This window comes from Solea solea, chromosome 17 (genome assembly GCF_958295425.1).
Source record: "Solea solea chromosome 17, fSolSol10.1, whole genome shotgun sequence".
NCBI lineage: Eukaryota > Metazoa > Chordata > Actinopteri > Pleuronectiformes > Soleidae > Solea > Solea solea.
In genome coordinates, this window is record NC_081150.1 from 20185134 (window position 1) to 20198572 (window position 13439).

General features: G+C 43.0%; 1 protein-coding gene across 2 annotated transcripts in view; it reads left to right on the forward strand.

The window, feature by feature from the left end:
- galnt14 (UDP-N-acetyl-alpha-D-galactosamine:polypeptide N-acetylgalactosaminyltransferase 14 (GalNAc-T14)) overlaps nt 1-13439 on the forward strand; it is a 95671-nt gene that overhangs the window by 72257 nt on the left and 9975 nt on the right. For both annotated transcript variants that reach the window (XM_058614208.1, XM_058614210.1), the window contains 6 exons: nt 700-821; nt 5652-5739; nt 7415-7499; nt 9499-9602; nt 10345-10471; nt 13334-13426. In XM_058614208.1, coding sequence (XP_058470191.1) covers nt 700-821; nt 5652-5739; nt 7415-7499; nt 9499-9602; nt 10345-10471; nt 13334-13426 — 619 coding nt within the window. The remainder of the gene's footprint in view (nt 1-699; nt 822-5651; nt 5740-7414; nt 7500-9498; nt 9603-10344; nt 10472-13333; nt 13427-13439) is intronic.

Below are 13439 nucleotides of genomic sequence, written 5' to 3' on the forward strand. Positions count from 1 at the left end.
CATGTGTGTGTGCGTCCATGTGTGTGTCTGATAGTCACAGCTCGTAAGCGTGACAGTTGATTTATTCACCGTCTTATTCCTGAAAATAATCCATTTTATTTGGTCGAGTGTAAAAATCAGGATTCAGCAGCTGTGAAGCTTCATGTTTGATCAGCTTCACCTTCTTTAGTTATTTATTTATTTCACCGTAAGTCACTGTTGTACTTTGCTGCTGTGTTTGTTCCACATCACGAGTGTTAGACCTATGAATATAATATAGATTATTATATATTTATATGTAATATAATATATTATATCTATATATGTTGAACTGAGACAAGATCTGCTCTTAGATTTGAGATATTTCCATGATAAAGTGTCTGTGATGACTTTTCTTACAGTGATAATCATCACATTTATTATAGTGAATATTAGAAGCATTGTGTGGAAGTTAAGGGAGAGAAACAAAGGATGTTAAAGGAAAAACAAGGAATTTAAGGGGGAAAAGTACGTCAAGGGAAAAACTGGGATGTTACGAGGGGAAGGACACTAAGGGAAAAAACGTGCAAGGGAGAAACATGGAAAGCAAAATTGTGTGTAGAAAAAGTTTAGTCAGTAATATGTCGCCCAGCGATGAGTGGAATAGAAAAGAACGTACTACAGCTTTAACTACAAGTCATTGTGTGTGTGTGTGTGTGTGTGTGTGTGTGTGTGGGTCAGGTCTGATCAGGTCCAGAGTCAGAGGAGCTGATGCTGCGAGAGCCGGAGTCCTGACCTTCCTGGACAGTCACTGTGAGGTCAACAAGGACTGGCTGCCTCCTCTGCTGCACAGGATCAAACAGGTACACACACGTGTGTGTGTGTGTGTGTGTGTGTGTGTGTGTGTCTGTCTGTGTGTGTGTGTGTGTGTGTGTGTGTGGCCGCCGCTCTGATTGCCTCTCATTAAGAAATAAGTGCTGCTCTCTCATTTCTCCATTTTTGTCTCCTCCTCTCCTCTCCTCTCCTCCCCCATCACCTTCTCTGTCCTTACACACACACACACACTTTGTTTTCTCACCTCCAGTGTCGTCCTTCCTCCCCTCTTTTCTCCTCACGTCTCTCTCCCTCTCTTCTTACCTCTCATCTCGTCCACTTCCCTCCCGCTCTCCTCTCTGCTCTCGCCCTCCCACCTGCTGTCAGCTCCCTTTTCTCATCACTTCTTTCCAATCACCCTCTCTTTGGCTGTCTGGATTCATACCTCCTCTGCTCTGCTCACACCTCCTGTCCTCTTCTCCTTCACTTCTCACCTCGCCTGACTTCTCTCCTCCTCTTCCTCTTCCTCGTCTTCCTCCTGCTGCGGCGCTTCGTGTCAACAGTTGTTGTTTTTGCTGATATTAAAGACCTTTGATCTCCGTCTCCACGGCAGCGATCGATAAGTGAAACCAGCACAGAGTGTGATGTGTTTGTGAGCGGAACACAAAACCAGAGCGTCATCCATATTCATGCTCACCCTCCCTGTCCCTGTGTGTGTGTGTGTGTGTGCAGATGGGTCATTTGTCACTGTCTTTCCCGTCATTTTATAGTCATATATTCAGATTTAAATGTATGAGGTATTGATCCAGGTATAAACAGAGCGTGCGCACACACACACACACACACACACACACACACACACGCAGAACTCAAAGACTATTATAAAGTTCCATTCCCCTCAAAATAATTGTCTGTCTCAGTGATTAAGATGGAAAAGTTTTGCCCAAAGTTCAGCTCAACTTGTGTTTTTGTTTTGTCACAGTACGAACGTTAAGGTCAGAATGTTATAGTGCGAACATCGCAGTACGAACGTCAAGATACAAACAGTACAAACTTTGCTAACAGTATGAACTTCATGGTGTGACGGTCGTATCACGCTACGGACATAACAGTATGAACACTTAGGTATAATACAACGTAGCGGTACTAACAGCACATCACAGTATGGACATCTTGGTATGAAGGTAATGGCACGTATGTAGCTGCGCGAACGTTACAAAACGAACGTCAAGGTACGAAAACTTCAAGGTGGGAAAATGTCAAGGTGCGGATCTCAAGGTGCGAAAACGTCAAGGTACAAAAACGTCACGGTACAAAAACATCAAGGTACGAAAACGTCAAGGTGCAAATGTCAAGAACGTCAAGGTACGAAAACTTCAAGGTACGAATGTCAAGAACGTCAAGGTACGAAAACGTCAAGGTGCAAACGTCAAGAACGTCAAGGTACGAAAATGTCAAGGTACGAACGTCAAGAACGTCAACGTACGAATCTTCAAGGTGCAAACGTCAAGAACGTCAAGGTACGAAAACTTCAAGGTACGAATGTGAAGAACGTCAAGGTGCAAACGTCAAGAACGTCAAGGTACGACAACGTCAAGGTGCAAACGTCAAGAACGTCAAGATACGGAAACGTCAAGGTGCAAACGTCAAGAACGTCAAGATACGGAAACGTCAAGGTGCAAACGTCAAGAACGTCAAGGTACGAAAACTTCAAGGTGCAAACGTCAAGAACGTCAAGGTACGAAAACTTCAAGGTACGAACGTCAAGAACGTCAAGGTGCAAACGTCAAGAACGTCAAGGTACGAAAATGTCAAGGTGCAAACGTCAAGAACGTCAAGGTACGAAAATGTCAAGGTGCAAACGTCAAGAACGTCAAGGTACGAAAATGTCAAGGTGCAAACGTCAAGGTATGAAAACGTCAAGGTACAAAAACGTCAAGGTACGAAAACGTCAAGGTACGAACATCAAGCACATCAAGGTACAAAAACGCCTAGGTGTGAATATCACGATACATATGTCACAAAAAAGCGTCTTCTTCTCGTATATTACGCCAAACACCAGGAAAACATGAGTCAGCACTTTATTACTACATTATTATTGTGCCACATAACGAGGATTAGTAATGAATTACATCTCTGACGGGAGCGAGCGACGCACACGTGTTTCTGTCGTTCCCGTCGCTCTTGCGCGTGGAAAACGTTGGGCAGAGGAGAAGAGAAGTGAGAAGAAATGGCCCGAAAATTAGAGAAATTGTTCCCGAGCCGTTTGAGAATAACGTTCATCCAATTACGGCGTTAATGTCGCGGACGCCTCAGCCTGAGTGCTGCACACTGTCATTACGCTAACGGCTGTTATGAGGCAGATGCAGTGCTTTGTAATGTGACTGTCCCTGCTGCTGCTGTTACTGCTGCTGCTGTTACTGCTGTTACTGCTGTCACTGCTGCTGCTGCTGCTGCTGTTACTGCTGTCACTGCTGCTGCTGCTGCTGTTACTGCTGCTGCTGCTGTTACTGCTGTCACTGCTGTCACTGCTGCTGCTGCTGCTGCTGCTGTTACTGTTACTGCTGCTGCTGCTGCTGCTGTCACTGCTGCTGCTGTTACTTCTGCTGCTGCTTCTGTTACTGCTGCTGTTGCTGCTGCTGCTGTTACTGCTGCTGCTGTTGTTACTTCTGCTGCTGCTGCTGTTACTGCTGCTGCTGCTGCTTCTGTTACTGCTGCTGTTGCTGCTGCTGCTGTTACTGCTGCTGCTGCTGTTACTGCTGCTGCTGCTGCTGCTGTTGTTTGTCCCCTTGTTCTGACCCTGCGGCTAATGGTCCAGAACGGCTCCACCTGCTCTGTAATATCAGCGGCTGAAGACGCATGCAGCCATTTGGCCAAACTAACAGAGGGACACGCCGTGATTTAACAAGGAGCTCAGGTCTGGAACCTTTTTAAAGAGCAAATGGTGCCATCAGTGCAGAAATATGAGTAGACATGATCTGTTTTTTTGTTTTTTTTGTCCTCGTGGTTCTTTTTTTAAGGGTTAAGGAGGCAATAACCGAGCTAAATCCATAACAGTCATGTGACCAAACATGGATGATTAAACATGATTAAGGGATATGTTTGATGCTCAATATTTCAATATTACGTTCTCTCTTTATCTGTGTGTGTGTGTGTGTGTGATGGTTATAGAAAGTATGAATTAGCAAATTACAGGTGCTGGAGACAATACCCACCGCAATTGCCGGACATAAATATCAACTAAATGTGCATTTAATCTGATTGATTATGATGTCTGTTGGTAAAGTCAGTTATGTGGAACAAAAAATTAGACACAGTCTTTTCTGGTTTACTTGATGCCAATGTGGAAGTAAAGATATATAGAATAGCCACCAGGGGGCGACTCTGCCAGTTGCAAAAGTACTCGTTTTAATGGAAAGTCAATGTGAAAATTTGCTTCTACTTCTCATTTGTGATTTTGGCTCATTGATAAAATGGGTTGTCCTTCAACTTGAAGGTTGCGGGTTTGATTCCCGGCTATGAGAGTCTACTTGCCGACATGTCCTTGGGCAAGACAGTTAACCCCTGTATACAGACTGTGTACCATTTAAAAACGTCAGTAAACATCTTCCAGAGAAGTCTTAGTCTTTGAGTTTCAGCCCCTCCTTGTCAGAAGTGACATTTCTGACGCTCATTGAAGGCACCTCGTAGCCACTCGGCACGTTGCAGGCCCAGCATTTTTCTGTCTGACATACTGTACTTTGAACTTTTAAGTATCTTGATTTTCATTATTGTATTCCTCAAGCTAACTTTGACAGCTTGTATCTAAATAGAGTCACTGAGTTATTGTGCGTTCCATTTACGTTGGAAGACAGAATCGGAAGTGACGTCTCCTCCGAGTTGACCGCGTTCCAGTTAAGAAGTTGGAAGAAAAAAAACATGAATGCAAGCTTATCTTTGGTTAGCCACTGTTAGCCATTGTAAGCAATATGATAACAGCGCTCTACATGGTATTTTGCGTATGCAAACATTGTAGCAACATGTTAGCCACTCCATTTCTATGTGTGCGACTGATCTACTTTGAAACAAATAAGACGAAAGTGCAGTTAACAATAAAAGTAGCAAAGTGTGTGGTTTTTCTTTTTTACGATTGACGCAATTGGCAGCCATCTTGGAAGCCTATGTCGGGATTTACAAGGTTGCTATTACTTTCCAAGTTTTAAATCCGAAACATCGTCATGGTAACACATTAGCGCAGAGGCTCAGGCCCCAGTGCAAATACTCACTGACGCCATGATATAGCAGCTTGATTGTTGACACACATTTTTTATTAAAAGTGGACTAAACAACAGGTTGTCAAATGTCCATCAGTCGACCTCTAGTCTTGACATTAACGTCCACTCTGACATGAAGGACGTGTGGAACCTTTGACATCATTCTTCAACTCTTTTGTTACGTAAATACATTGAAAATAATAAAGTGGAAAACTCAGAATAAGTGAACAGTGTTGAATTACCATCTCCTCGTCTGATTGATTCTGCTTTTCATTGGCAAGAACGTTCATTATTTCTTATTTCCATTAACGCGGCTGAGGTGAATAAAATGCAGCTGAATTGAAAGCGAGCGGAGGTGGAGGTCGCTCTCACCTCAGTGGATGTGTTGTGTGCATGATCGCCGTTGAATGACTCAGATTCCTTTCAATGCGCTGCAATATAACGACCTTGGGATACACAGTCTGTTTCACACGCCAGGACTGAAAATCTCATTTACTGGGATATAATTCGATGATCTGCTCGCGGGAACGCGTTCACCTTTTTCCCTCTTTGTCATTTTCCTTTTCCCTTTTTCAACATCTAGCTTGTAGATGACGTGAATGTGTTTGTGTTTGTGTTTGTGTCCAGGATGCGACCCGCGTGGTCAGCCCGGTCATCGACATCATCAACATGGATACGTTTGCCTACGTGGCGGCCTCTGCCGACCTGCGTGGAGGTGAGTGTGGTGTTTGAGTCTGAGAAGAAGGACGCGGCCTTGAGGCTCCTTCAGTTTCCGTTTCCTTTACAAAAACAACCCTCGTGGTGAGTTCATGAACCTGCACTTCGTGCTGTGAGCACTTTTTTGAGGTTCTTTGTATCTATGGCCTTGTTCTGACCCGGTACTACTTGGATTATGAGCCTGTGTTATTTGCCTTAGGGGTAAGTGTAGGCATTGTTAGCAATATGGTAACGTGTTACATGGTATTTGAAATTGAAATAACGGGATAACATAGTAGCGAAGATATCGGGATAGTAGCGCAGTAAAGCAGTTGGGCCCTTGGGCCCCCAGTAATTCATCCTAGTTCCCCGGTGCAAATGCATCCCGTGTTTTTAAAGTGTAACAGAACCCATAAACAACATTTTTGGGGGCTCCAGTAACATGTTTTATTGAAATCTTCACTAGTGAAGTGTAAAGTATTTGGATTTACGCATGTTGTATTTAAAAACCATGTGTATCTACGGTCTTTCTGGCCAAATTGCAGTAGAATGTCACTGGAAAATCTGACGTTCTAGCTCTTAAAATACTGCATTGGAACAGTTCAGTTTGGTTTGGTACACTTTGGCGTTTTTGGTGTTTCCATGGTACCAGAATCACCAACCCTTCCCTTTGGGGTACCAGAGTAAAATGGTGCGGTACAATCAGCTGATTTGGCAACAGAAAGACGTCACTACCTTGTGATACAAAGTTTACGTCTTGTTGTTGAGACAATCAAAGCTGCTGGATGTCCTCTTTTGTTGTCTGTTGACATCACACTGGTACGGCATCACACTCCGCCCACCAAGTTAAGTTGGCCAGGAAACATCAACGGCCCTTATGACGATGATGATAATGTTCCCTCACACCTTCACTGTCTCTGAAGCCACTTTCCTGTAAGAGCTTCATCATCATCACGATCATCATCATCATCCCGCTCTCTTTCCATTAGCTGGTCCAATCTTTGTCTCTTGGTAACAACAGTCTGCCAATCAATGCCGATAATAGACCTGTCCCACACACACTCACAAACACACACACACACACACGCGAGGATCGATGATGATAGTTTGGCTCACAAAGGACATTTTAATTATAGATGAAGTCGTTGCTCATCGTATAGAAAGATGAGAATAAAATGGACTTTCATTGATCCACACACACACACACACACACACAGATAGGGGGTGGGAATGCAGTTACAGCGTCTCCTTTAAATGGTAATTATATATATATATATATATATATATACATATATATATATATGTATGTATGTATGTATGTATATATACATAAAAAGACAATAAAATTATGAATGTAACATTAAATTTTAGTTTATTTGAGATGCATCAGGTCACATGATGACCAATAAATACGCCGTCGTCATCAGCAAATATGATGATCAGACACTTATTATAATTTATTATATAATGATACAAATAAGCAAGCAAACAAACAAAATAAGACATACGATACGAACGACCGTAAGACTCTTCAAAAACCAGTAAAATTATTTTAGAATGCTGATTCTGAAGGGATGCCCCTTTAATATCAGTATCGTTTGTGTGTTTCCAGTAAAATGAAAACTCTAAATAAAGACGTTTCCCGCATCTCTAAATATAAACGATGTTTCTGCACCGTCTGTTCTTTCTCTCAGGTTTCGACTGGAGTCTCCATTTTAAGTGGGAGCAGCTGTCGCCGGAGCAGAGGGCTCGCCGCGCCGACCCCACCCAGCCCATCAAGTAACTCTCACACACACACACACACGTACATTATCACTGCATGTACACAGTATGTAATGTAAAACAATCAAAGATACGAGTGGAAACTAAAGAAGATTTGTGTTTGTGTTCACGTAACAGAAAAGAAGTTTAAAAAGTAGAATGAATTAATAAATAGTTAGAAAGATTGGTTGTGGGCGTTTTGACCTCAGGATCTTCACTTCCCATTTTCAAGCTTGAGTGGAGAGTTTTAATTGCAGCTAAATGTGGTCCCAGTGTGTGTGTGTGTGTGTGAGCAGCTCTTTGGGAAGAATAAAAAACATAGAAAAATAGAAAATAATGACAACATCGTCACTTCATCTGCGTATAGAAAACAATAGAAAACAAGAGGAGAGAGATTAAAGAGATGAATGTTACTAATGTCACTGACGTTGCTGTTACTGATGTCTCCAATGTCACTGATGTCATTGATGTTGCTGTTACTGATGTAACTGATGTTACTGATGTCATTGATGTTACTGATGTCACTGATGTCAGTGATGTCATTGATGTTGATGTTACTGATGTCAGTAATGTTACTGATGTTACTGATGTCATTGATGTTACTGATGTCATTGATGTTACTCATGTCATTGATGTTACTAATGTTACTGATGTCATCGATGTTACTGATGTCATTGATGTTACTGATGTCATCGATGTTACTGATGTCATCGATGTTACTGGTGTTACTCATGTTACTGATGTTACTGATGTCATCGATGTTACTGATGTCATTGATGTTACTGGTGTTACTCATGTTACTGGTGTTACTCATGTCACTGATGTTACTGATGTTACTGATGTTACTCATTCATGTTACTCATGTTACTGATGTCATTGATGTTACTAATGTTACTGATGTCATTGATGTTACTAATGTTACCGATGTTACTGATGTTTCTGGTGTTACTCATTTCACTGATGTTACTGGTGTCACTGATGTTACTGGTGTTACTCATTTCACTGATGTTACTGGTGTCATTGATGTTACTGATGTTACTGGTGCTACTCATGTTACTGATGTCATTGATGTTAATAATGTTACTCATGTCACTGATGTTACTCATGTTACTGATGTTACTCATGTTACTGATGTCATTGATGTTACTAATGTTACTGATGTCATTGATGTTATTAATGTTACTGATGTCATTGATGTTACTCATGTCATTGATGTTACTGATGTTACCCATGTTACTCATGTTACTCGTGTTACTCATATTACTCATGTTACTGGTGTTACTGGTGTTACTCATGTCACTGATGTTACTGATGTTACTGATGTTACTGGTGTTACTCATGTTACTGGTGTTACTCATGTCACTGATGTTACTGATGTTACTCATGTTACTCATGTCACTGACGTTACTGATGTTAGTGTTTCTGCTGCTGAATAAGTTAATTTACTGCAGGTTCACACAAAAAGAAAAAAAGCTAACCACTGATGCCTGACGAGTCATAGGCTGTGAAGAGATGAACAAACAAACAAGTCAAAACGGCCACAGAGCAAACACACAAACACACACTCCATAAGTCACAGATGGTGGCAGGAGACCAGATTTATTGCTGTGCCAAGTTTTTGTGCATGTTTTTTTAGTAGAGGCGAGTGTTAAACACTCACAGATGGACGGGTGATGAGTGTGTGTGTGTGTATGTGTGTGTGTTGCTGGATTGCAGCTTATTTATTATGAGTGACTGTCTCTTCTTGTCATTGTGCTGCTTCTGTCTTGTCAACATGCAGAGACTGTACTGAATCACTGTCCGTCTGGGACACACACACACACACACATGCACACGCGCACACACACACACACACACACAGCTATTCTTCTCAGGACACTTCATTGACGTCCATTCATGAGGACAGACCATAACCAGTTAATGTCACAGACCAAAACAACTTTAGCTCGTTGCTAACCGTACTATTCCATCTCTCTCCTCTTCTTCTTCTTCCTCTTCCTCCTCTTCTTCCTGGCAGGACTCCCATCATCGCAGGAGGACTCTTCGTGATTGACAGGTCCTGGTTCAATCACCTCGGCAAATATGACACCGCCATGGACATCTGGGGAGGAGAGAACTTTGGTGAGTCCAACCAACAGGAGGAGGAGAGCGAGGAGAGGGAGGAGAGAGAGGAGAGGGAGGAGAGGGAAGTGAGTAAGAAGAGGAAAGAAGGTTTACAGACTGACATTGAACGAGGAACATCTGCGTCAATGCCGCTACCTGTGTGTGTGTGTGAGAGAGAGAGACAGAGCGAGATGGAGAGGAAAGCTTACAGAGTTTCATTGATCTAAGAGAAGCAGCAAACTGACACACACACACACATATACACCCTCTCTCACACACACACACACACATACTCATTTGTGCTGTGTCAGTCTCTTACTGACTCCTCGTTCTCCTTTGTTGTCTAGTGTTTCATCTTTGCTCCCATCGCTCCTCTTCCTCGTCAAACTCTCTCTCTCTCACACACACACACACACACGCACACACACACTCATGCATGCACGCACACACACACACCAGCAAACACAGAGTCTGTAGAAAACTTCTCAGCTTCTCGTCCTTTGGGGGGTAAACTCTGTTACTCTCATTCTCTCTCTCTGCTCTGAGTTCTGAACACACACACACACACACACACACACACACTTCAAGTTCACAATCACAAGGAGAGAGACAAGTTATCTGTTGCTGAGTTCATGTTGAAGAAAGATCTCAGCGGCAGCAGCAGTGTGTGTGTGTGTGTGTCTGTGGGTGTGTCTGTCTGTCTGTCTGTCTGTGTGTGTGTGTGTATATATAATATAAATACTGTGTGTAACACGTGCAGAGATCTCGTTCCGGGTGTGGCAGTGTGGAGGGAGTCTGGAGATCCTGCCCTGCAGCAGAGTGGGTCACGTGTTCAGGAAGAAGCACCCGTACGTGTTTCCTGAGGGCAACGCAAACACGTACATCAAGTAAGTAACTCTTTACGACTCATTCATTCATTCATTCATTCATTCATTTATCCATCGTCTTAAAATCTGTCTGATTCATTCAGAGAGAGAATCATTGCATAATCTCAATAAATCCACGTCGTCTCATCGCGAGTGTACGCGATTTGGTGCAAACGCACTGCTTGACTGCACCAGCAGAGGGAGCTCCAAGCCACTGCAGTGCAACTGACAAGGACAAAAACTAAATGATGTGCAGTTTATTCAATTTGTCCTTCAATTTTACAGGGTTTTTGGTTTTTTTCTCCGCTCAAAAGTCACAAAATCATATGAAAGAATGTCAGGATTTTATCAGGGACACATTCCTGCCTCTGTGAAAGAATTAAATGAGTGATAGTGAATGAATTTGACCTCGGACTTTATTCATAAAAGCACAACAACAACAACAGCAAGTGCTGTAAAATCAGAGATAATCCATCAACTTTCTGCTTTTTTCCAGCCTGCGAAACGTGTCAGACTTCCTGCTCCAATCCTTCAGTGTGTTTTCACATCAGACACAAACTCATAATAATAATAATAATAATATTATTATTATTATTATTATTAATAATAATGGCGACGACGGCGATGATAAAAGCGAGTGATTCACTGGTGGAAACACGCAGGGTTTCCCCCCCGACGCAGCCTGCGACCGCGCGGCGCTGCCGTCGTTGTTAGAGTGGATTTACAGCTGCCTCAGAGCCTTTGAGCTGCGAGGACAATATTATCCTATTAACATAAGCTGTATTCTGTTGTGCTCACACACACACACACAGTTCAAACAGAAGGATGTTTACAGGCTGTACAATAATCCATTAACATGACTAATGTGCTCAGACTGCGTGTGAACTGATCTCGTCTAAATGGATTAATCCAAAATTACAATAAATAGAAAAACCGACCGTTCAGATTATGATTATTATTTAAAAAAGAACTACTCTGGATTATATACAGTGATCTCATCTTTATCTCACTGTGAGACAAACTTTTCCAACAGGAAACTGAAGTTTGTGAACTCTCACTCTCCCACACCAAAGCCCATAGAGAAAATCAGTGACTTTAGCTCACGGGGACACAGGAGCTGCTGGTATTCTGCTGCCTCGTGTGGTCACTTTGTGTCACCTGGATAATTCTGAATGAAGGATTTCAAATGCCGAAATCACCAAATAATACATTTGAACTTATTTATTGAGGCAGCGCTGGATTTAACGACTCCTGTGTCTCTGTGATGTAAAATCTTCATTTTTCTCTATGGGCTTTGGTGCAGAGTGAGTGAGGGAAGTTATCTTTATCATAGACTTAAGACGACGTAGGATTTAGTGGATGACTATTTTGTTATATTCAAGTTCAGCTCCTGAAGTATCTTTGGAACCTGCTTTTGCAGTACTTGTTTTTTTATCAATGTGATTTTTATTTGTTATTCTGCAGGAAATATAGTCCCTGTAGTTACAATACGGTATATTTGATTGATTTATTCAAACAACAACAAACCCAGGCACAGTGGATCATTCTGGGAAGTGATGGAGTGAAGTGGGAGGCGAGCAGAGCGGCGCCAGAGTTCCCCCAAAAAATAAAATTGCACCACTCCATCACAGAAGAACTCCCAGGATCCTCTGAAAGCCACAGATTCATCTCGCAAGATTATTCCTTTAAACGGCTTCACTCGCTCATAAACCTCAGCGTGTGAGCAAGGCATTAACACAGTGGCTGCGGTTGGGAGTTGAAATCCCTCACCCCCACCTGCTGCTGCTGCTGCTGCTGCTGAACAGCCCCCGGAACGCCACCACCTCACAGCAACTCATCCACACTAACGCTACTCATTTCCACCTCCCCGTTGGCCGTTGCCACGGCAACATCTGCTCTGCAAGGAAGACGCCTCTCATTTGTGTCCCGGCGGCCTGATGCTGCTGCTGCTGCTGCTGCTGCTGCTGATGATGATGCTGCTGCCGATGATGCTGATGCCGATGCTGCTGCTGCTGCTGATGCTGCTGCTGCTGCCGTTGATGCTGCTGATGATGCTGATGCTTATGCTGCTTAATCAGCCGTCGCTCAAGTCTCTTCTGTGACCACAAACAACCATAATAACAATAATAATAATCATACTAATAATGATGATGATGATGATACAGTGATGAGGCCGTGACCTTCTGCATGTGCAAGGTTTTAATTGTCGGCCTGTTTACGTTTACACGCCTGCAATCGTCCTCTTTCATTAAAGCTCCACAGTCTGTGTGTGTGTGTGTGTGTGTGTGTGTGTGCGTGTGTGTGTGCGTGCATGTGTGTGCATGTGTGTGCATGTGTGTCTAATGGAGGATTTCTGTCATTTCACTGTGATCGTTCACAGCCCAGAGAAACTGGGCTAATTAGCACGAGAGAGACAAGGGAGTGAACGGGTAAAAAGGAGTGGATGGGTGAAAGGGAGTGAATGGGTGAAAGGAAGTGAGCATGAATTCGAGCAAATGGCGCAAAAATGTGTCGCCCCGCCTGCATTTTTTCTTTTTTTTCTTTCACTTACTCTTTAATCCCACTTTTGTTATGGAATGTGAAAACTGCAATCTGACCGAGTTTTAGGGCGATCCAATGATTTACATATTTTGCGTTCCCACTAGCCACTACTGCGCCAACCTGCAAAGCCAGTCATTGCTCCACCTCCTGGCAACAGGAAGTCTTCAGTAACAAACATAGTTTCCTTCACATAAAGTTTTCAGTGCGTGGACATAACTCATGCTTGGTGGAGGCTCTCTAGCGCCACATGATGGCACTTTTAAAACTGGATTTATGTTTTCCTGTATATTCTTGTATTCCAATACAATGTGTGTGTGTTTGTGTGTGTGTGTGTGGTTCCAGGAACACGCGTCGCACAGCTGAAGTGTGGATGGACGACTTTCGTCTTTTTTACTACTCTGCTCGTCCGGCAGCTCGAGGGAAATCCTACGGCGAGTAAGATCAAACG